The sequence below is a fragment of the Phocoena sinus genome, chromosome 3 (genome assembly GCF_008692025.1).
Source record: "Phocoena sinus isolate mPhoSin1 chromosome 3, mPhoSin1.pri, whole genome shotgun sequence".
Classification (NCBI taxonomy): Eukaryota; Metazoa; Chordata; class Mammalia; order Artiodactyla; family Phocoenidae; genus Phocoena; species Phocoena sinus.
In genome coordinates, this window is record NC_045765.1 from 48,285,994 (window position 1) to 48,311,669 (window position 25,676).

The window sequence follows — 25,676 nt, forward strand, 5'->3', positions numbered from 1 at the left end:
AGATACACCAGGGAGACATTATTGCTCCTTGTATGCAGCACTTATTTCCTGAATAGCTTAGGAAAAACACAAGAATTTTAGACACTATTGAACTGATCGAATTGCATGGGGTACTTAAGTTGGTAGGACATGAAACCTATATATCAGGACAGTTGGTTATGAGCCATGCAAGATCTAATGCCACCTTGGGCTCTGAACTAGTGAGTGAGACATTTAAGGAGAACAGGTATGCTGTAAATTGCAGACTTTTTAAAGTCAAATTCTGATGTATAAGGAATGTTCATTCACACCAGTGGAAGGATTCTCCATTTACAAAAGAATTTAGCTCCTTCAAATACCAACCTTTTCTGATGAACATGTACCAATATGAATCAGTAAGAGTAAAACAAAATTTCTGCCTCTTCCTGATGGTGCGGAATTAAAATATAAGCTATGTGGTGTAATACACAGCTCACTTGGAGGAACGGGCATAGGAGGTGTATTAGAGGTAAACAGTTATCCTTTACAGTTGCTAAGTCCCCATGCAAGAGGCGTACATGCTCTTGTCCATAAAGGGTGAAAAGTTATAAATGAAGGAGAGGAGACAGAGGAGACAAATGAAGTTTTCGAACGTGAGACCTTGGAAAATCACACCAGAAAGCACTCCCAAAGGCAGGCATTGATTTGTGGTCCAGTTGGCTGTCCCAAGAGCAGCTGTGCATAATGAGCTGGGGAGCGAGGGCCACCGGGAATTTCTTCATTTCAAAGTAGTTAATTATGGTCCCTGAGCAATGCCTAAAAGCTTAATTTTTCAGAATTTGAATAAACGGAAAGTAAATAAGCTCAAAAAATTATTTTCTCCAGAAAGGGATCCCCAGGACAATGCTTAGAGAATGGCTCGCAACCTTTATGTTTGCTTCTATCCCATTCACATATCCAGTCCTTCCCAAAGCAATGTTTCTCTTATTGACTGCAGTGATCCTCCAGTTCAGTTTAGGATGGGAAAAAATACAGAAGAGCCCCCTCTTAAGTCATTGTCCAAACCCCAAAACTTGAGAGTGAAAAAGATCTTTGTAAATAGTACACTAGATGACAGTTGTAGACTAGGACCGTCCCTCAGGCAGACCGGGATGCCTACTTGTAGTCCCTAAGTAACAGAGCCCCAGTCCAACCAAGAATAAAATGCCCTGAAAAGTGGGCTTAACCCCCTGCGTGCATGAAGGACAGGCAGAATGGGCCACTGAAAGTGTAGTTACCTGAGAATTAAGTGTCAGAGAAAACTGTTTAAACGCAAGACCTAAGAAGTAGCCACACACAATCTTTGGTATATCCCACCTGGAATCAAAATAATTCTTTAGTAGAGACAGGTGAGGACCCAGCTTTCACTTACGCTATATGATATAGATAAAGTCATATAAAACAAAATGAAGTCACCTAAGCTTCCTTCTGTAGGGGAGAAAGCCCCTGCTACCTCATGGAGTCATACTAGCATTTAACCGTTATTGAGTGATCTCCTTGTGCACGTGGCAATCAAGCACTTTATAAACAGGGTGTCAGTGTTTACAATTACCCTGAGAAGTAAAGATGCCTTTCATCCCTGAAGAATCTAAGGTGCCGAGAAGTTTTAGGCAACCTGTCGAGCGTTTCAGAGCTGGTGAGTGAGAGAACCGGGTTTTGAGCTCAGAACCCCATATGCTCGTATCTACGATGTCACACAGTCTTTCCCAAGGGTAGTCTCTAAGGGTGGATAAACTCGAAGATTAATTTATTCCTGGATGTTTCTCCTAATCTGCAATCACCAAGTTGACAAGAAAATGAGGAAGAGAAAGAAGTTGAATGAGAGAGAACAGGACGACCTCATGGTAGGAATAAGATGAAGCCATGTTTAAGATCCAAGACCGAGACGTTGTTCTCTGAATGGAAGGTACATGTTTTTGGTTGACAGGACCCATATGTCTCCATTCAGGGTCCTGACAAATGGTTGAGCAATATGTAGGGCGCAAAGGCAAGCAGGTGAGGGGGAAGTGGGGACAGAACCCGAAATCAGGCTCTGCATTACCAGTGGTCACCTTCCCAAGGCTGTGGTAGGCACACAGAGCACCTTTTTGTACATGGTGCAAAGATGGCCTCTAGAGGTTGGGGGAGGCCTTGTCCACAGCTGTGAAGCTCCACAGAGTTTATCTGCACCGGTGTGAGAGGGGATCCTGCTTCCTATTTAAGGCAGAGACAGCTGGTGCTTTAATGAAAGTCACCTTCATGTTGTCTCACCATTGCCCACATTTCTGAGATTCAGAAACTATTCCCAAATGTCAGAAGCAGTAAAGGGAAGGAAGAAATAAGGCATCGGAAGAAAGTGGAGAAAATCTTTTTAGACAGTCCATAAATAAATAATGACTCCAAGCTTTGAAATTAGAGGTCATACACAAAAGTGTTTCTTAGCCCTCTGAGCACATGTGGCGTCTGGCAAATCAGGCTTAAAATGCAACTAGGTAAATAAATAATAAGTGACGGATGGCCCGTGGAGTTTTAGTCCCACTTGCAAATCCCTTTTGTAAAAGTTAGAGAGATACAGAGCTTTTCAGATTTAGGACTCCCTTCCCTAGCAGCTTTCTAAAAATTTAACAAGGATCTTATTGCCTCTGTAACATTTAAAACATGCAGGCTGTGTGTCCTACAGGTCTGCTCTAATAAATAAATCCAAGTGTACATTGAAATAATATTAGGAAGAGATTGTACACATTTAATCACTGTTGGTCAAAGCTTGTTCTGTAGGACATCTTCAATCAGTGCTTCTTGAACTTCAGGCATTCATGTATCACCATCATGGTCATTGCCATATCCCTCTGTCACTTTCATAGCTGGGTACCAGAGATACTCTTATCTGCTTTATATCTTTCTTTAAATGGACTGATTTTTAGTAACTGAAAACCTTTGAACAGAAAACTTGATATCTCTTCTGTAAATGTGAAACCAGTTTACCCTCACAAGAAGGAAAGTCTGTCACGAATCTCTAGGTAGATACTATTGCCTACCAAATGCTCTAAGCCTCTTCTGTCTTTATGAAAAAAAAAAAAAAAAAAAGGGAGATGATTGCTATAGAGATATTAAAGCAAACTAGCACCAAAAAACTGGGATGGTTTTCTTGAAGAAATCAGTAGGAATGGAAGAAAATTGAAAAGAGAATAACTTTCTCCTTATGTAAATGTAAGGCTATTTAAGGGTGTACAACGTCACTGCAGTAAATGATAAAGTTCCCCCATATGGTCCCTCCCACCATAAAATGGAGTTTGTACATGCAACTCAACTGAACCGAGTAAGACGCTTTTTCCCTATATAGTACTACTTTGCTGGGGATAACCAGCTTGTTCTACGTGCATGTTATATGGTTGATTGCAAACAAATCATTTACTTACCATGTTCATCAAGCAAAATATTGTCAGGTTTCATATCCCTAGGGGAGTAAAAAGAAAGGAGAAAGTTGCTCATAATAAAACAAAGAAACAGAACTAAAGGATAAAGGTGAACTGCTTAAGAATGCTAGCTAGGAATGAATGTACTAGCCCTTCATCACTCACAGTCTCATTCAGTTCTCACAGTGAATTGAGATAGTTACCATTAATACCCCCAATTTCTAGGTCAGAACTGAGGCTTAAAGAGGTTAAGTAACTTACCCCAAGGTTACAGAGCTAATAAACAGAAAAACAGGGCTCTGGACCTGGGTCTCTCGCATTCAAAAGCTCAGACTCTTTTTTTCTTTTAATATTTATTTATATTTGGTTACACAGGGTCTTAGTTGCAGCAGGTGGGCTCCTTAGTTGTGGCATGCGAACTCTTAGTTGCGGTATGCATGTGGGATATAGCTCCCCGACCAGGGATCGAACCTGGGCACCCTGAATTGGGAGCGTGGAGTTCTATCCACTGTGCCACCAGGGAAGTCCCTAGAAGCTCAGACTCTTAATTTCTACAGCGTTATTATATCCAAGTGTGTCAGTATTGCTCCATAGATCATCCGGCATTTATTTATTTATTTAAATTTTATGTATAATTTTTATTTTTTAAATTTTATTGGAGTGTAGTTGATTTACAATGTTTGTTAGTTTCAGGTGTACTGCAAAGTGATTGATTTCTACATATACATATATTCATTCTTTTTCAGATTCTTTTCTCATATAGGTTACCACAGAATATTGAGTAGAGTTCCCTGTGGTATATATAGTAGGTCCTTGTTGGTTATCTCTCTTACATATAGTAGTGTGTGATCATACAGCATTTAAATTGTCATAAGGTAGTAGTACAGTAGTAGTACTAATCATCATTGTTGCCTGTGTAACTCTAGAGCTACAAAGATGAGGTAAACTTAAAGACTATAAAAAAGAGAAACAAAATGATCTATAAAGTGATTACATTTTAAACTTGCGGAGATTAGAATCTTTTTTAGGATGATGCTATAATGCCTCTAGTTGCTTAATAAGTATTATTCCTGGGATTGTTAATTAAAGGATTTGGACCAGTTTTCTATGCATTGGTGAGATCCTTAAATCCATAGAAGGGAACATAATCCACCCTCTTCCAACGAAGGCCGTAGTTTGATGGTAAATACTAAGAGGTTTGATGGTAAGTACTTAGAGGAATGGCCTGTAGAGTTTCAGAAGTCCTCAAGAAACAAATATTATTGTAAGCAGTGTTCCTCAATGACAGCACAGCTCTGTAGTTCGTAGCAGCCCTCACTCTTCCACACTCCGGTTTTTACTGCCCTTCCCTGATGTACCATTAAAGCCCTTAAACCCAAATTCACAGAAGCCATTAGGGAAGAAATTCTGCAACAGGTTTGGGAACACATTTTCAGCCTAGTCAAGTGGCTTTTATGTCACTAGAATAAGGTGACTTTAGTCTGTGACAGACCGAGACTGTCAGAGTCCTCTTTTGAAAATATTAATGAATAACAAGCCTCTTAGCTACACACAGAACCAAGTATATGCCCCACCCAACAGGCAGGTGCATGGGTACTTTCATGAGCTTTGAATATCTTCTCGTTTAGTTTATTAGGTTCTTAAAATTAGCTCTGGATTCATAAGCGGTCATTTGTAGCTGTGGCAAATTTTTCTCTGGTTCAGGGTATAATTTGCTAAAAACATAGAGTGCAAGGGGGTTTCAAATTGCATGTTTCCCTGGCTAAGCTCTCAGTATTGCAGACTCCACCCTAACCCCTTTGATGGATTTCATTATTCCAAAAATTATCAAGTCTAAATTCACTCACATGGATTAAAGGCCCTTTCATAATCTGGCTCCTGTGCCAGCCACATGGAGGGCATGGAGTCCCCTAAAAGCTCCCTGCATCCCCTCACCTTCTGCCGTTCCTTTGCCTGAATCAGAGCCCTGAACCACTGCACCCAGAAAATGCAGAGTCATCCCTCACCTCTTAGCTCAGATGCCACTTCCTACAGGAAGCCTTCCCTGATTTTCCAGTTCTGAGTCAATGGCCCCTCCTGTGTGCTCTGCATGGTATGCTTATCCCGTCACAACATTTATCACACTTCTATTCATTTTTCCTCCAACTGGATCGTGAACTCCTTGATGGTGGGGATGGTTTCTTGATTAATACATAAACCAGGATACACCAGAGCACTCCAGCACACCATTGAACACTCTGCAGTTTAAAGCTCGAGGTAAACTAGCCATTAGGCTCTTGCCACCTCTTTCAGACCTGTACCAGTGAGCATCAGGTAGTGTCTGCCAGGCGAGGAGGAGGCCCTGAGGAGCCCTGCCAGGAAGGGAGAGACTTGGGTGTGGCAAGATGAGCACAATGATTTCGTGGCCTGAATTTATGAGGGCTTGCTAGGAGAAATGAATTGCTGTGGGTTTGGCACTTTATGGGCTTTCTATTAAATCCCTAGGTGCAATTTTTAAAATTTGTTATAGCCACACTTTGTGATATCCACTACTTTCCCCAGAAACTTCCTTGCAGCTTAAAGAATAATATGGAGATCAGAGAGGTCATAGTTTAAGGTGATATGTCCTACTTCAATCTTATATTCATTTATTTATCAAACATTTATCTACTTTGATAAGTCACTGTGTTAGGATATGAGAAATATAAAGATAGATGAGACATAGTTCCCTCAGGGATGGGGAGGGTAAGAAAGGTTCAAAAGGAGCCATGCCAAAGGGGTTTAAAGTGGTAAAGAGGCATGTTTATTACTAAATTCAGAGAAAGACTATGAGGAAAATCTAAGAAAAATATAAAAGAAAAAGTGGACTTTTAACAGAAAAATAAAGTTTATAAGCATAAATTCTAAGTACATAGTTTCTCTAAAAAGTGATGAGGTAACCTCTAAGTCACTACAGGGTGAATGGCAGTGTGATAAGATTGTTTATTCATGCAGTAGGAGAAAGGAAATGAAAATAAACCCAGGTGCTGTATTAAAATTCCTGCTAGAACAAGTTGAGATTTTCTAGTTCAGAATTTAAGCACAACTTCTTATCTTTTCTGTCTTCTCCAATAATCCTAAATGGTTTTCTTCATGTAAGGCAATCTATAAGATGGTTTAACTGGGTAGTTACCAAACCTGGGTGTATCTAGGATCACCTGGGGAGCTGAAAATAACATGCACCCCAAATGTTTCCTCACTCCCATTTCCTTAATCATTCTTTTGTCATCACGACAGCCTATCCACCGGGCGGCATGACCTTCTATCATATACCTTTTATCACCAGACACGACCCAGGGATTCTAGACTAATAATATGTAAAACTTCCTGCCTGATGTTTCCATCTGTATGTTTAGCAGCCATGATAAATATAAATATAATATATCCTAAAGAGAACCTTTGATATCCACCAAATCCCACACAAACACCAGAAAAACCCATGAAATTAATACTTGATCTAGTAATTCTACTTCTGGGTATATACCCCAAAGAAGTGAAAGCAGGTATTTGAACAGATATTTGTACACCCGTGGCAGCACTATTCACAATAGCCACGAGGTGGAAACCACCCGAGTATCCATGGATGGGTGTATAGATAAATGTGGTATATACATATGGAATATTATTCAGCTTTAAAAAAGAATAAAATTCTGATACAGTCTCTAACATGGATGAACCTTGAAGACATTATGCTAAGTGAAATCTGCCAGGCACAAAAGAGCAATTATTGTATGATTCTACTTATATGAGGTCCTTAGAATAGTCAAACTCACAGAGACAGAAAACAGAATAGAGGTTCCCAAAGGTTGTGGGGAAAGACGGAGTGATGATTTATTGTTTAATATTTATAGAGTTTCATTTTGGGATGACAAAAAAGTTCTGGAGATTGATGGTAGTGATGGTTGCACAACAGTATAAATGTACTTGATGTACTTTGTCACTTAAAAATGGTTAAAATGATAAATTTTATGTGATGTATATTTTACTACAGTGAAAAAATACTTACACATAGACACACATGAGAATTACCATCTCCAGCGCTACCACCATCACCATACTGAAGTCTGCAATAGTATAATACCTTGTTCTTCTTGCTTCTCCACTTGTCCCCTGACAATCCATTATCCACATAGCAGCCAGGGTGGTGTTTTTCATTACACACACCTTCCCTGCCTAATGACTCCATTGGCTCCCAACCCACATGGAATAAAATCCGAACCATTTACCCCAGCCTTATATGACCTGTAGGTGCTCTAGTCCTGCGGAGCCCTGAGCTACATCTCATAGCCTACTCTCTCTGCCACACACCATGCTCCAACTGCACTGTTCTTCTTGGTCTCCTTCACACGTTGTCCCCTCTGCCTGCAGTCCTGTCCCCCTAGACCTTCAGGTGGCTTGTGTCTTCTTGTCATTCAGATCTTGGCTAAAATATCACATCCTCCAAGTTCTTTCTTGACCACCCAATCTAGAGTAGTAGCCCTCTCCATCCTCATCTCTTCACCTCCATCTTATTTTCAGCACAGCACTACCATTACCTATTTTCTTCTTTATTTGTTCATTATTTGTTTTTCCCCCAGATTCTCAGAGCAAGGACATCTTTTCTGTGCTGTTCAGTGCTGTAGCTCCTAGGCTCATCACAGTGCCCAGAACAAAGTCAGTGTTTAAATAAATATTTGTCAGAAAAATGAGTAAATCTAGTCCCTTGGCTTCTCAAACTTCTGGAATAATAAGCCATGTATTAAAGCAAACTAGCACCAAAGAATAAGAACAATGACAACAAAACACCCTCCATGTGCCAGATGCACTATATTTACTGTTGGCAATGAAAAAAACCCATCATTTGCAGAGCGGTAAAGTACAATTTTGGGAACACACACATTCTGTAGAAATCCTTCATTGCATCTTGATTTGATGAAACAGAAAAGTCCAGGTCCTGCTGAATCAGCTGATTCTTACTGTAAGAACTACAAATAGCAGTGTGGAAATGCAACACTCCCTGTGGCAGGGTCCAAGGCGGAACTGATGTATCTGCTGTTCTCACCTGAATGACTTTAACAAGACATTAGCAGAACTTAATAGGCTAATTACATCCCTTCACTGTGCCTACCCTGGAATCAAGTTGCTCACCCTGCAATCTGATATGGGGTATTTGAGAAGAGGGAACAGGAAAATCAGTGTATCCTAATGAAACTCAACTTCTTCAGAGTCCCACAGGACTGGATTAGTAAGGGCCAGGTATCATCCTCCAACTTTCTTACCACCTGGATGCCGCTTCTTTTTTTTTTAATTGAGACATAAGTGACTATTATATCAGTTTCAGGTGTGCAAATAATAATTCAATATTTGTGTATATTCTGAAATGATCACCACACTACGTCTAGTTAGCGTCCATCACCATACATAGTTATGAATTTATTTTTCTTGTGATGAGAACTTTTAAGATCTACACTCTTAGCTACTTTCTGGCTACTTCTTTTTGTTGTTACTCAATCCCAGCCTTTCCCACAGTTTGTTCAAGGTAGTATTAGTTACAGAAGCCATTACAAGGAAGTGAAGTAAAGAGACTGAAGGCTTTCAGGCTGTGTTGGTAAAGGACCTCCATGTCCAAGGGAAAAGATTGATTGGAAATGCCTGCCATTGCCATAGGAAGAGGTGTTGGGGCTAGTCCATAAGAGTGTTTTCAAACTGCTGTGCTTCCCATGAGTCAAGAGAGTGGTTATAGCTATTATTTATTGTCCATGCTGTGGCAGGCACATGGCAGGCACTTGAGAGACAGCATCTCTTATTCTTCATAATAGCTCCATAACTTAGATATTACACCCATTCTTTTTTTTTTTTTTTTTTTTTTTGCGGTACGCGGGCCTCTCTCTGTTGTGGCCTCTCCCGTCGCGGAGCACAGGCTCCGGACACGCAGGCTCAGCGGCCATGGCTCACGGGCCCAGCCGCTCCGCAGCACGTGGGATCCTCCCGGACCGGGGCACGAACCCATGTCCCCTGCATCGGCAGGCGGACTCTCAACCACTGCGCCACCAGGGAAGCCCTACACCCATTCTTGCAAATGAAGAAGGGGGAGCTCAGAGATGGTTCAAGATTTTAAGTAACAGACAGAACTGGGATTACAACCCCAAACTGCAAGGTACAGGCTTCCCTGGTGGACTAAACGTGTGCCTTGTATATGCTATACTGTGTTGTACTGCGTGGTGTGTTTGTGTGTGTGTGTGTAGAATACAATTAGTAATCACAAATGTTTCTATCCCTTCCCAGGCATTACTAGGTTTATTTGGGAAGCAGTAGAACCTAGATGTTAAGAGTGGGGCTCTGGAGTTAGATGACCCAGTTTCAAATCTCAGCTGAGAACTTGCTAGTTCTGGGACCTTGGGCAAGTTAGAACCTTGTATAATGTACATTGTGATTGCCCTCCTCACATGCATTCTTTATTCTCTTAATCATTTCAGTTCTCATCTGGGTATTTAACCTCTCTGCCACACACACACACACACACATATACACACACACGCTGTAGTCCCTTTGTTTGGGGGAGTCTATCCCACGCTTGACTTTAGGAGACGGTTCTGTGACTAAGGCCTAATCTAGTGAGAGTTATGCCACTCCACAGTCCTGGTTATTGGTTCTGGGATGGGCTGTAACGCTTATTTAAGCCGTTAAGTAGGAAGAAGAGTTAAGCTATGGGCTTCTGAGGAAGAAGTTTCCTTGCTGTCCTGGGGAAAGCTTTTAGAAGGTGTGTGATTCATTGGATTTAAAGGAGTTAGCATAGAGTCCTAGGCTGAGGTGCTGGGTCAAGATAGCCTACAAGTCTGGTATACATCTGGACTTGCAAGTATCATAGAATAATAAATCCCCTTCATTGTTTAGTCCCATGTCAGTTAGTTTTCTATTGAGACTAGAAACATGTTTGGTAATATGTTTCTGAGACTCGGCCCCGTGAATCTATAAATCGAGGACAGCAATTGTATCTGCTTTATAGAGCTGTTGTGAGGATTTAGTGAGATGGCTCGTGTAAAACTTCTAGTTTCGTATCTGGCACATAGTAATTGTCCAACTGACTTTCAGAAAACATTGAACAAGTAATTAGGAAGTGTCAGTGTAGGAAGGGCTAGATGGCAAGAAACTGGTGTTAAACTGAGAACGATAAATGATGAATAGTTGTTTTCAACTATCATGGAACCATTGTGATGTACTCATGATGATAGATCTCATTTAATGCAACAAGTGAGATAAGGATAAGCCCTTTGAATACTTTATGCCCTATTATCCTCGAACAACCTTATGAAGTAGGTATAATTATTACCCTTATTTCACAGATGGGACCACTGAGGCACACAGAGGGCTAATTCCAGGAATTACTGCATTGTCATCCACTATTATGAGAAGAGTCAGGATTCCAGTTCATGTTTACCTGACACCAGGAGTGATATTCAACATACTTAACAAGGAACAAACACTAATCACAACAGGGCACCGACCATAAGGAATCCTGGAGGCTAGAGATAAATTACCAGTAAGATTACGAGTGGGTGACGACTAATAAAAGCCCTGTCTGACTTGACACCTTACTTAGTTCAGATCCAATGGGCAGCAGGGGAACCACGAGGCTGACTGTGAGTCCACAGAAGGAAGAACTTTCTAAAAATTCAGCATGTCTAAAAATGAAATCATCTACCTTACGTGGTAATGAGTATCTCACCTCTGAAGTGTTTAAAAGCTAGGAAGACAATTCCTTGTTGGAGAGGTTGTGGAAGAAATTCTGCCTTTGGATGCAGGTAGGACTTGATCTCTACAATAACCTTCACTCTAACATCCCAAGGTTCTGTAATAGCCCATAGTTGTTTTCCAACTGGCGGGAAAATAGTATGGTTTCCCTTTATTAGCCATCCCTGATTTTCTGAGCAATGTAATAAAGGCTTGTCATATTTTTCCTGCTTTAATATATACGACATTATTAAATCTACTTCACAAATTAGAGAAATAGATCTCAGGGCTTATTAATTTTCCTAAAGTCATACAGCTAATAAGTGGACGAAGCCCCAAACTGAGCCCTGATCTGACTAGTCCAAAGCCCCTTACCCTGTCTACTATGTCATACTCTGCTTTCAAACGAGAATATTGTGTTTTCTTAATGGTTGTATTATAAGATAAATGTGTCATTTTGGTGATGATGTATTCTAGAGTATGAGAGGAACAGTATGTTTTCCCCATAGTTTAGTGCAAGGAAAGTAATGGAAGCAAATGGTATAGTGTATCAATATTAATCAATAGCTATAAATTTATTGAACACTTTCTATGTAGGTGTTGTGCATACGTTAGAAGTTATCTCCACCACAGCCCTGTAAATTATGTATAGGTTTCTTCATTTTACTGATACAGCAAATGAGGGTCAGAGATGCTAAGTAACTTGCCCACAGTTGCCTCTCTCGTAAGTGGAAGAGCCATTATATAATTCTAACGCCATCAGTCACTGCTTATGATGGACACCTTGCAAATAGCCTTGCTATGGGCATATGAATATCATGGTGGACAACTACATGATTTGAGCATATAAAATACCTTCATATTATTCTGTTTACAAAGGATATGACTATGTGTATATATTTGTAATATTCCTATACATATAGTGATAATTCTATAAAAGAGTATCAGTATATATTTAATGCTCAACGAAATAAGGCTAGAAATAAACCACATTAGATTACCACTGGGTTTTTATTTTTTGCAATACTTTTCTATATTCCCCCACAAATTTCTAAAATAAACATGCCATCTTTATCGATTTGAACCAAAGTATTACATAAAAATCTTATTATAAGATATTACATAATATCTTCTCATTACTTTTATCAATGAAGACACTATTTTTTTTTTTCTTTTAAGTACCAGCCTAATAGCTAGAACACATGATTTCTTAGCCTTCTCTCTGATTTGCCTTGTGACTTTGGGCATATCACTTGCTTCCCTGGGCCACAGTTTTAGCATCTGTACCGGGGTTGACAAACTATGGCCCATGGGCCAAATGTAGCACATCATCTGTTTTTGTACGGCTATGAGCTAAGAAGAGCTCCTACATTTCTAAATAGTTGAAAAATAAAAAAGAATACTATCTTATGACACATAAAAAATCATGTGAGATTCAGATGTCAGTGTCTGTAATAAGGTTTTATTGCAACACAGTCGTGTTCATTTGCTTACATATTATCTGGACGCCTTCACTCTACAATGGCAAAGTCGATGAGTTGTGACAGACCCTATAGCCTACAAAGTCTAAAACATTTGCTATCTAGCCTTTTACAGATAAAGTATGCCAATCCCTTACCTACAGAGGGAGCAAGTTGAACTAATAATCTCCAGGCTCTTTTTTGCCCTAGTATCTACAATAGCTCATGGATCCCATTCTCTGTGATTTCCATCCTTGTTTTCCTACCACCCACTGTGAATGTTCTATCCTTATCTCCAAACTGATTACAGATTCAAATATGTCCCCTTTCCTGACTGGCTCTGTATGTTCATTAAAGCACAAATAAGAAATAAGTTTGAACTAGAGCCTTTGTGAGAGCATGTAGTAAGACAACCTGATCTCGGCTCACCTCTCCTGTGGCTTCTTGAACCACGTTCCCCCTTTCTCACATGTTCCAACCACAGAGGCCTCTGTTCTGCTCCAGGACACCTAACAAGCTTCCACCTTAGAGCTGCTTGTCCTGCAAGGCTTGGCTCAAATGCCACCTACCGGAGAGGCTTCTTCGAGAGCAATGACCCTCACCCCCAACTCTGTACTCTTTTGCTTAGATCCTTGTTTATTTCCCACAAAGCACTCAACAGACTCTGTAACTAACATGATTATTTATGTATTTGTTCATTGTTTATGTTTCTGTATTATATTCATTGTCCATCTCCTCAACCAAACTGTAAGCTTTAAAGGGACAGAAACCATGTTTTTATTCTTCAAAAACTCTTCATACTGAGTGAAGTAAGTCAGACAGAGAAAGTCAAATATCATATGATACTGCTTATACGTGGAATCTAAAACAATGTTACAAATGAACTTATTTACAAAACAGCAATAGAGTCACAGATGTAGAAAACAAACTTATGATTACCAAAGTGGAGGGGGGAAGGGATAAATTAGGAGTTTAGGATTAACATATACACACTACTATATATAAAATAGATAACCAAGAAGGACCTACTGTATAGCACAGGGAACTATACTCAGTATTTTGTAATAACCTACAATGGAAAAGAATCTGAAAAAGAATAGATTTATATATATATATATATATATATATATACACACACACACACATATATATGTATATATATAAACTGAATCACTTTGATGTATACCTGAAATTAACACAACATTGTAAATCAACTATACTTCAATAAAAAATTTTTAAAATATACATGTGAATAAACAAAGTTGTTAATGAATCCAGAAAAACCTCCATTCAAGAGCTGTGTGCCCGGCACATAAATAAGTCATCAATACTACCTGTTAAATGACTAAACCTGAAAGAATGAAGCTTCAGCTTTGTACTAAAATGTAGGCTAGGCAAAGTAAAATTTAATTTGGACTAAGTTACAGGTTGCATATTAACGAAACTCTTGACCTTATAGAAACTATTAAAAGCTCAGCACCAGGCGAGTTACATGTTAACCTGTAAACGAGCAGCTCTTTGCCTTGTTCACGTGGGTTTTCACAAATGGGTGCCCTCGCGTGAGAAGCACAGTTTCAAAGCTCCTTTCGGAACTGCCTGACGCACAAAGCAGGCAGAGCCTCCTGTTTTCACAATGTGTAATTCATGCTCATTCATTATTCGGTAGCTTGGGAGCAGGTGCTGAATAGAACGTACCAACCTAATACCCTCATTACTGCACTGCCGTTTTGTTTTTGAGGCTCAAGTGGCCCTTCTGCCATGGGAGTTAGGAAGAGAAAACATTCGCAAGGGCTGGTGAGCTTCTGAAGAGAAGATTTACCAAAACAACAAGCAAGGGCATTTTCTCAACCACTCCACAGAAAATGGCAGTCGGAAGCCAAAATCTATTATCCCACTGCAATAAACAGAAAATATTAACAATACACTGGGAGGGGGCTTCCCTGGTGGCGCAGTGGTTGAGAGTCCGCCTGCCGATGCAGGGGACACGGGTTCGTGCCCCGGTCCGGGAAGATCCCACATGCCGTGCAGCGGCTAGGCCTGTGAGCCATGGCCGCTGGGCCTGCGCGTCCGGAGCCTGTGCTCCGCAACGGGAGAGGCCGCAGCAGTGAGAGGCCCACATACCGCAAAAAAAAAAAAAAAAAAATACACTGGGAGGAAGAAAGGCAGCATCACTTGGAGCATGGACAATACAAGTAATCAGATCATCTATAAGTATTTTTAGACTTTTAATTTCATCATCCTGGACATGCTGCTTTGGTAAATTGGAAAAGATTTCACTTCCCTTAGAGATGTGTAAGCACAAAACGAAACTCCTTGGACTAGAGAAACGTTATGAAAAAGCCAGAGATATCTGAAATATCTCACCAAATCTGAAATATGAAAGTAAGCAGAGACAGTGTCTGGGCAACATAAAATAGCTTACCATCTACTAAAGCTAATGGATTTGACTTAGTGAACTCTCTCTTGGGTTACTGTAATTTTATAAACAATTCTAACAAGTTTTGTTCTGGTCTTCCATCCCATAATAGATTTGAAGTAGCATATCAGGAGTGAAGTAGAAGCTGCTCTGAGTAGTACGTGCTAGAGAAACAAAGATTGAAATTTCAGCACCTAATAAAACTATGAAAACGTACTGTATTCATTTGCCAGGGCTGCTGTAACAAAGTACCTCAAACTAGGTGGCTTAAGAAAACAGAAATATACTGTTTCATGGTTCTGGAGGGTAAAAGTCTGAAATCAAGGTGTCATCAAGGCCCTCCTCCTACTGAAATCTGTAGATGAGGGGTCTTCCTTGCTTCTTCCTAGCTTGTGTTGGTTTGCTGGCAAATTTTAGCCTTCCTCGGCTTATAGACACGTCACTCCAATCCTTCGTCTTCACACAGAGTTCTCCCTGTGTCTCTTCACATCATCTTCCTTCTGTTTATATCTATCTCTATGTCCACATTCCCTCTTTTGGTAAGAATCCCCGTTATATTGGGTTAGGACCCACCCTCATAAACTCATTTTTACTTGATGACCTCTGTAAAGACCTTATTTCCTAATAAGGTCACATTCTGAGTTACTGGGGATTAGGACTTCCACATACCTTTTGGGCGGCGGTGGGGGGGGGGGCACAAAATTTAACCCATAACACATACCAACGAAAAATGTGTATCTAAACTAATGTTTGCTGCTGTTGGGTAAATAGCACTAAATAGCTCATCTGATCTTGAAGAAGTCTATTATGTTCATAAGAATGAAACTAAAAGAGCCTATATTAAGAGTAGGATCTTTGAATCAGTTCATCCTACTTTTGAATGTGGCCTTAGTATACCACCTGTATGGTACTGGGCAAGTCACTTAACCCTGTCACAGTATTGCTGACTATCAGCCTAGGCAGTGTGTGCAAAACGCTTGTTAGCACAGTGCCTAGTTCTTGGTATATGCACAATGAATGACAGCTCTTCTTAAGCCATTGAGAAAATGAGATAGGTATTTGTAGTATAATTTAAATGGTGAGCAGAGGGGAGTAAACACCTCCAGGAATTAGAAAAGCGTCTCTCCAGATGACCCATTTCCACAGGCTGCAGAAACCTGGGGTGTCACTGTGTTGGCAAGTTCATTCATCAGAAGCTCATCTGTCCCTCAATGATCATTGACTAAAATGATTAGCTGCAGAAAGATCTTATTTCTTCCCTATGAATGATCATCCAAGAAAATAAAATGTGTTTTCCAAGATGCTGCAGTGTGTATGAGTCAGACAAAAAGACGAAATCTCAGCCTCGAAGATCTCTGCCCGTAACAAACTCAAGACCTTCGTTAAAACAAAGAATGTTGGCTCACAACTGAATTGCAAAAAGGTCTTGATTATTAAATGTGTTAAAGGCTGACTATCCCACCTCACTGTTACATGCCCTTTGACAGTTCATTTCGGTCATGGGGCATTGCTGGGGAGAAATAGGTGCGTGGTGGAGAGCAGAAAGTCAAAGAGGTTATACTTTGAAGAGCATCATCCCATCGGGGCTGAGGGGAATCACCCTAGACTCTTAGGTATGAAAGAACCATTCCTGTTCATCTGGCCAAACCACCTCATTGCTTCCTTGACAAGGATGTTCAGGATTATGTTTACGGTCATAGAGGATATTGATGTCGGAGTCAGGCATAGGAAAACTTGTTTAGAGGAAGTATGGTAGACAGACTTTATGGTGCCCCCCATGTTCCCCACCTCCTCCTGTTCACGTCTTGTGTCATCCTCAGCCCTTGAGTGTGGGCTGATTGTATGATTTGCTTCTAACCGACATTATGCAGCAAGGGTGATGCGAGGTCGCTCTTCTTTGTGAGTGATTGTGTTACATAATTTTATTCAATGATATATACCCTGTCTTGCTAGCAGACTCACTCTGGAGTCTTGGTCTCCTCACTGAGTTTGAGGAAACAAGCAGAGTCCTATAGTCATGAGGCAACGAATTCTGCCAACATCCCTACTGAACTTGGAAGTGGACCCTTGCCCAGTCCAGCCTCCAGAAGAGAATGCAGTTCTGGCCAACACCTTGATTATAGCGTTTCTGAGAACCCAGCTAAGATGTGTCCAGACTCCTGGCCCAAAGAAACTGTGAGGTGGGATAGGGAGGGTGGGAGGGAGGGAAACACAAGAGGGAAGAGTTACGGGAACATATGTATAACTCATTCACTTTGTTATAAAGCAGAAACTAACACACCATTGTAAAGCAATTATACTCCAATAAAGATGTAAAAAAAAAAAAGAAACAGTGAGATAATCAATGTGTGTTATTTTGAGTCACTACATCTGTGGTGGTTTCCTTACACGGCATAACAACTAACACAGCATGGAGGAAAGGCAGCATGGAGCCCCACACACTGTAGACACACAGTGGGAATAACTTAAAAAGATGCTGAAGACAACTTTATCCAAGCAACCTTTACCTTCCACGTCCACCCAAGGAGCACGTGTATGTTCTGTCCTCATTCATTTGTTCAGTCACTGATGTATTTAGCAACCGCTCTGGATTAGACTAGAGATTAGATTAGAGATTAGAACAGGAGTGAGGAATAGGGCCTCAGTTTAGAAGGGAGAGACCACTCCTTATAAGGAATATTGTGAGCCAGGGGCTACCAGTAAAAGTAGGATCAAGACCACTGTGAAGATGCACAGAGAGTGAGTGACGTGTATGGGTGGCACATAACTGCTTATTTACTTTGTAGTAAATGCCACAGAATTTAAACACCTTTCTGGTACGAGTGTTGAATTGTTTACTTGACTCCCTTTCATGCTATATTATCAACTCCGGATGATGGGGAAGTTGTCCGTCTTTTCAGCATTGAAGGTCAGCACCGAGAACATTGTCTGGCAAACAGATACTCAAGAAACAGTTCTTGAATGGATATTTATGAAAGAAGCATATCCCTAAGTTTTTATCTTCACCATCAAAATGCTGATTTCCAGAAGAACGATATAAACACCTGGCAAGCAGCTACTTCAGTCCAAGAGGGGATGTGCGAAAACTAATTCCTTTGTGTATTTTATGGAGGCTCCGAGATGGACTGGGTGTCAGTTAACGATTTCTATGATTATAGCAGAGAAGACAAAGGCGATTAATAAAAATAGCATCCTATTCTTTTTTTGGCAATCATGAATTTTCTTTTATTCCTACTTCAGCGTATCTGTAATCAGTTGGAGATGGAGATGAACTTTTGCAGCTCACTCTGTTGCACTGCCATCATTGATACCAATGGCCTAATTAGATTTTTATCTTATTCCTGTAGGAATTTAGAAAGCAGTCTGTTATAACTTCATTAGAGTGAGATAATTCTTAGAAAGACAGAAAGACAAACATCCACTCAAATGGTTTTTTTTTTTTCTTTTTTTGCGGTACGCGGGCCTCTCAGTGTTGTGGCCTTTCCCGTTGCGGAGCACAGGCTCTGGACATGCAGGCTCAGCGGCCATGGCTCACGGGCCCAGCCGCTCCGCGGCATGTGGGATCTTCCCGGACCGGGGCACGAACCCGTGTCCCCCACATCGGCAGGCGGACTCTCAACCACTGCGCCACCAGGGAAGCCCTCAAGTGGTATTTTGACCCAAGATGACTTACTATTTAACTGTCCCAAACAATTCATCTCATTAGATTAAGTCTGTAATTGAGTCTTTAACATCTGACAAGGGAAGGAATACAAATTTGTCATTAGACTGTAATAATTACTTTCTATCACTTTATTCACTGGAGAGACTGTGGTAATCAACAAATCAGAGTACTATCCCATAGGAAGGATTGTAATGAGTTTAATTTTCCTTATTTTAAAAAATAAAAGTAAATAATCACTGTATCTATATCTTAAGATCTTGATTCACTGATGTAATGTAAGTAAAGCAGAATATTGAACAAGGAAATGGCCATAATTTGGAAACTAGAGCTGATTTTCAAGCTGTACTCATAGAAAAATGTTTGACTTCCCGCCCAATAAGAAATATGTCTAATTGCCCAATTCGAAATTAATGATTACTGTGCAATCTGTGTCTTTCACAGCTATAGAGAAAACAGATTCTAAAAGTGAAAAAAAATTAGCTAAATATTCTACATATTTAGGAAACTACAAAAAGTCAAGTCTGTGGATTAAAAATAATCCACAAACAAAACAAAACCCCATTTATGTCTCATTTGCAATTTAGGCAGAAATAGCATTTATGGTATTTAAAAAAAATAACTAAGATGGCCATTGCTGGCAGGAAAAACAATGCAAACAAAAAAACTAAAGACAGAGCCTATTCTGTGTTACCACAGGGAGACAAACTAATACTTTCATTCAGAATACAGTTCCCCTTACACAGACTAAACTCTCCTTCCTGCTTTTAAGCCCTCTGAGCTCAGAAGAAACTTATTTTGTTACCCCAAAGCATCTTCCCTACTGAAGCACTTCAGTCTTTCTCATCCAATTTACCTTCTAGTTTTAGGCTCTTCTGTTGTCTGTTGGCTCCCTTTGTGTCATCTTCATTTGTGCAGCCTGACAGCGGGTACCTGAAGGCAGGTGGCCGTGCCCCACCCTGTGCCACACCCTCCTCAGGGCAACAACAGTGCTGAACATCAGTAGGTGTGGAGAGTGGCTAAGAGCTCTGCATATCCTTCAAGTGTAGATGGCCTCACCTACACGTTAGCCAAGTGATTTTCTGAACTGGAGTTTCATCAGCTGTAAAATGAGGACGGTCACACCATCAGCCTCTTGGAGTTGTGGGTGGACTGAGTGAAATAATTCACAAGTGCTTAAGCAGAGCACCTGGTACCCAGGAACCCCTCAGTCAGGGCAGCCTATTACCACTTCTGCTCCACACATATTCGCTGACCACCACAGGCAAATTGGAACCTTCTACCCTGTCCAGAGACAAAATGTTGTTTTGAAATTAGGAAGTCACATTTTTTTTTCTTTTTTTTCGGTACGCGGGCCACTCACTGTTGTGGCCTCTCTCGTTGCGGAGCACAGGCTCCAGACGCGCAGGCTCAGCGGCCATGGCTCACGGGCCCAGCCGCTCCGCGGCATGTGGGATCTGCATCGGCAGGCGGACTCTCAACCACTGCGCCACCAGGGAAGCCCTGGAAGTCACATATTTTACATCTGCACTTTCATGCAAATGATCTTTCCTTGCCTGGGAAATCTGTATTTTGTCCTTCTTTTTTTAATTCACATTTTAATACTTTGGAACTCAGGTGGTGTCTTAAATCCAATCCTCTAAGTAGCTGAAAGATGTTTTGTTATCTTAGATTCCATCAAATACAGCATGAATTCTTCAGATTCTTTTGAAGAAAGAGATTTAGAAAGAGAATTACAGTACTCAGAAGCCTCTATCTCTTCTTCTATGTTGCTCTTCACGCTTTTAACTCTGCCCCAGGAGCCCTGAAGCTGGCTTCAGAGTGCCGCCACTATTATCTTCTAAATGCCATAGACAAAGGGACACTGCTTACTTCACCATGTACATGTCTTTTAAGCCATTTGATACCACTTCAAATGGAAATCACTTCACATTGATATCTACTAGTCTGAAGGCAGAAAGTCCTGGTTATTAGAGCTCCCTCACAATTAAAATGCCTATTTGGTCATGACTGTCTTGAAAAGCCCTAATGAGGCTGATATATGTTCTGATTTTTCCGAAACACTTAGGGGTTTTGCCTGTTGTCCCAGCATAATTATTAACACAACTCCTTTCATTCTCCGGAGTACCCTGGTTTGGATGATAAGTTACATGATTACCCAATGTGAAGACCAAGGTAACTGAAATTTATGGCTTTAATGCCTTCTAGCTTAATTTCGTCTTTGTTATCTGTAAAGCTGGGCTTTTAATCAATCTGTCATCCGTGTGGTTCGGGCAGTGTTCATTCCTTCAGATTTTTGTCACACACTGGTTACACAGTGAGAAGCACAACACGCATGGCCCCAACTCATGGAGTTTACAATTTAGCACAGCACACAGACATTAGGTAATTATATACCCAAAACATCACAACTCCTCAGGAGAGGTACAAAATGTTACGATTGACTATAAAACATAACGCATGGGGAGGCAAGGTAGGACATAGGGGCAGTAGAAATACATCTGGATTTTTTTTTTAACATCTTTATCGGAGTATAATTGCTTTACAATGTTGTGTCAGTTTCTGCTGTATAACAAAGTGAACCAGCTATACGTATACATATATCCCCATATCCCCTCCCTCTTGCGCGTCTCCCTCCCACCCTCCCTATCCCATCCCTCTAGGTGGTCACAAAGCACTGAGCTGATCTCCTTGTGCTATGCGGCTGCTTCCCACTAGCTAACTGTTTTACATTTGGTAGTGTATATATGTCCATGCCACTCTCTCATTTCGTCCCAGCTTACCCTTCCCCCTCCCCGTGTCCTCAAGTCCATTCTCTACATCTGCATCTTTATTCCTGTCCTAGGATGCTATCTCATTTTAACCCAGCATTCATAATGTCATGGTGTTTGCCTTCCATTCACCTGCCATGAGGAGGAGACATTTCAGTACAAAGAGGCCCTCTGAAGGTGGGCACTAAGTAGTAATTGTGAGTGTGTAAAGGGCAAGGAGCAGAAACTTAGTCCTTGGTTTCTTATTCAAGTGGCAAAACCGTGATAGGAGCAAAAGAGAGTGAGGGAGACAAGGACAGAAAACAATGCTATTTGGTATGGTTATGTTCCTTGGGGGTGAAAATTGTATCCAGTTTTCTGTTTCGTTTTTCTCCTGTATTCTTCTTGGAACATGGTTCTAAGCACATGGCAAAAATGCTCAGAGCATCTTGACTTGTGATAACTGAGAAAATGAAGCTCAGAGAAAGAAGCCACAGAACTCAGATTCAAACAGAGAAGGGAGAAAGTTACAAGGTGGCCTCTGGTGATGTTGGCTTTTCATAGTCCCTGGCTTCTGCCTGAGATCTGCAATGTCAGCACCCCAAACAGACTGTGAGTTGGCAATTTGGGGGAGGATGAGTGAGCATGAAGACCCTGACAGGGACTCTACAGCCTACAAATATGAAAAGTTTCTCCTCGGAAAGAGCTAGGCGGGAGGTAGCAGCAAGGCAGTATGGGAGAAAGATCGCTTGTCAACAGGATTCCCAGTTATTGACAAAAACACCGGGTGTGTGAATTTACTTCCGAGATCATACATGATTAACTGGTCTGCTTTCTATTTATCCATTGCCTGAAGAGCACGTTTCCAATACAAATGGGCCCTTCCAAAGATAGAAAATTAAATAATAATTATGTAAGCGCCAAGGCCAAAAAGAAAAAAAAAAAAAAAAAGGATTGGTCCACAGTGCTTGCATGGAGAATCTATAAATTATGATGTTACTTCTTCAACCACAGGCCCTGTACTAGTCCTGATAAGTTCTAGATAAATGTCAACTAGTGGTGGGCAAAAATTTTATCTAGACAAATTTTCAGTAAATGAGACATAATTAAACTTAAAAACTCAGCAGATTCTTCAAGGATTAGAGATGACAGTGGCAGAGTCACATGTTGGTTGTTCATTTAACAATGTATAATTAATTAATGTATATATTTCATATGTGTTATTAATGCAAGGTGGTATAGTAGACAGAGCTCTGACTTTAGGATGGGAGAGATATAGGTTCGAATCCCGGCAATGCCAATTGTCAGGGTCTCTCCTTGGCAAATCTTTGAGCCACACTTTTCTCATCTGTATAATGGGAATACTGTAATGAAATGTGGAGTCCTCTTTGAGTTTTGAGAATTTAACAGGATAATATATGAAAGTACCTAGCAGTACCTGGCATATAGAAAGCCAGGTAAATAGTAGCTGCTTTGATGGTGATTAGGTTCAAACTTCTTATAAGTAACCTAGATGATCTTTAATGCCTCCAAGTTACAAAATCTCATATTTAATACTGGTCTAACTATACCTGCTCAGCTCACTGATCACTTATTACAGAGATCAAGTGAGATATTATATAGGAAATTGCCATTAAAAACTACGAACTCCTATATAAATATAAAGCATTATCCTTTTCTCTCTGTTGTCTGTTTGGGTTTATAGCTACTTGTGTTATTTGTTTGTCTTTAGCACAAATGCCCCAAGTGAAGGAGATACGTTGCTTTTGCTGACTTCTGTCTGCAGCATGCCCTCACAATAGGGTAGATGACAGGCAGATGTTAGGACTCAAATTTTCTCCCCAAAGTATTTTCTTCCTACCCATTCTATTTCTTTCCTTTCATGCACTTCCTCCATTTCTCTTTCGATTAATTCATTTATATTTCTTAAGTTCCTATATGTCACCTTTTCTTCTCTTTGTCTAGGCTTAGTTATAAGCAGCACCAACACTCACTCATTCTGGTCTTGTTGTTTACAAACTGTGACCTTGGGCAGACTAAGCTCAATGTGCTCAGTTTTTGTTTTTTTTTAATCTGAAAAATGGGGACAATACACCTACCTCCAGGGATGTCGTAAGAATTAAGTAAGAATTAGATGTCACGTTCAACAAGGACCTGTTGAATGCTTCAGGTTGTGCATTCCCTCCTGTGCATTCAGACCAAGGCTGTGCCCTTGGACTTGACTCACCTGTGAATGATGCGCTGGCTCTGCAGGTAGTCCAGGGCCATGGCCAGCTCACAGATGAAGAGCTTCACGGTGTCTTCCTGGAAGCGGACATTCTGCTGCAGGTGGTAACGCAGGTCCCCGCCCAGCAGGAGGTCCACCACCATGAACATGTCTTCCTCATCTTGGAAGGAGTACCTGGAGGGGAATTAGAAATGCAAGTGGGTTAAATACATTTACACACTAAAGAGGCCCAGAGGCAAAGGACACCTTACAGATCAGAGCAGAACTTTCCTAAGCTAAGGGTTCAGGCTTTGGGAGTACTGGTCTATTACTCACTCCAGGCCCTCAGTTTCCACCTGTGTAAAATGGGAATGATAAGAAGATCTTCCACATTTGATCATAGTGAAGACTAAATATGATAAGTATAATATTTAATGTCATTCCTGGCATATAGTAAGAACCCATTAACTGGAGGTCTACAAATCTATAAAGCCCAGGAAATAAAGAACACCCCATTTATTCACCTATTATTAACGATCATATCCTGAACACACTGTTGCAGGAGGTCCATAAAATATGAGTTACAAGCCCTCCTTGAAGCACCTCGTGCTTATTTTTCCACACTAACAACTTCATTGCCCAGCAACATTATAACAAATCGTGAACCACATAAATGATAAGAAAAAGATATAAAAAGGGCAATAAAGAAGTAAGTGCACAGTACAGGGCAGTAATTCGCTCAGTCTCTGGGATCAGGAGGGAAGGGAAATCTTCTCAGCAGAGGAGAAAACTGAGTTAAATTTTGAAGGATGGTGACAATAATAATAACTACAAAATAAAGCCAACATCTCTGGGGCAGACTCTAAAGGACTCCACAAATGTGGTGTCATTAACCCCACAATGCTGCTCTTATGCTCCCATTTTACAAATGAGGAAATCAAGGCCCGGTGAAGCTTAAGTAATTTGCACAAGGTAAAACACCCAATAAATGGTAGAGGTGAAGGGGTCTCCAGGTCCAAAAGGAAGATCTGAGAGAGGAAAACAGCAGGAATTAAGCACAGACATGGGAAAGAACACAGTGTGAGGGGGGAAAGGAAAATAGTTTGGGTTTGTTGGAACGACAGGTGTTACGGGGACGCTTGAGCCTGGAGAGAAAGATAGAGGGCAGATCCCATGACACGAGTCTGTACACGTTGGAAAGATGGTGAAGAGGTTTAAGCAGGACGTATGATCAGACGGGGACTTCACACTTGAAGGAGCATGGGCTGGATGGACGGGAAGAGGGAAGGAGACACAGGCCAGCAGAATTGGCCTCTGCTGTCTGCAGTCTTCTGTAAAAATGCATTCCAACTGCTGCTATGACTCGTTTTGTTTTCCTCAAAGCACAGATATGATTTCTAGTCACAAAAAGCTCTCTGTTTCAGCACTATGTCAACATGTTTCTTTTGACATCATGTCACTGAGATCGTATTTTCAAGTTTTATTTGAATCACAGAATTAAGAGTCTGCAAAGCAGTGCCCAGGATGCAAACGAATTCCTAGTGACAAGTTCTTTGCTTAGGAAACAAACATAGAATATCAATGATGGGAGAACTGTACTGAGTACATTTTCTTCTTTAGAGTGATCGTTGTGCTAGAGGAGGAGAGGACTTGCAAACAAAAGAAAAAAGAGAAATTCAATGAAGCATTAATCTGAGGCAGTAACATTCTAATGAAGACTAGGTCCTCGGTGTTTACTTGTTCAGTAAATAAAATTCTGTTTACCACTGGGGACTGATTCACACAGAAGATGTCAGAAATTAAGCCCTTAGGGGGAATTTAGACAGAAACACGGGAAGGGCTTGTAAAAATGTGGGCAGCGCATCCTTGGTATTGTCTTTTAGGAAGTGTTATTGCTCACCTCCTTGCAAGGACTGGCTGGGCATCTCTGCCATAGGTTTAATGGGCACCAGGATAGGTTCCCGAACCTGGGCTATTTGGTTCAGGATCCTCCCAGCTGCACCACTACACGTTATATCCATTGTGTTTTACAGGTCTTTCAGGAAGTAATAATGTGCTAGTTATAC

General features: G+C 40.8%; 2 protein-coding genes across 4 annotated transcripts in view; one reads left to right on the top strand and one right to left on the bottom strand.

The window, feature by feature from the left end:
• Positions 1–25,676, bottom strand: part of STK32A (serine/threonine kinase 32A) — a 115,991-nt gene that overhangs the window by 30,954 nt on the left and 59,361 nt on the right. For both annotated transcript variants that reach the window (XM_032628596.1, XM_032628597.1), the window contains exons 4-5: positions 23,632–23,805; positions 3,393–3,430 (exon numbers count right to left, since the gene is read on the bottom strand). In XM_032628596.1, the coding sequence (XP_032484487.1) occupies positions 3,393–3,430; positions 23,632–23,805 (212 nt within the window). The remainder of the gene's footprint in view (positions 1–3,392; positions 3,431–23,631; positions 23,806–25,676) is intronic.
• The window catches only part of PPP2R2B (protein phosphatase 2 regulatory subunit Bbeta), a 678,268-nt gene that overhangs the window by 20,853 nt on the left and 631,739 nt on the right, over positions 1–25,676 (top strand). The gene's annotated exons all lie outside the window — the stretch shown is intronic.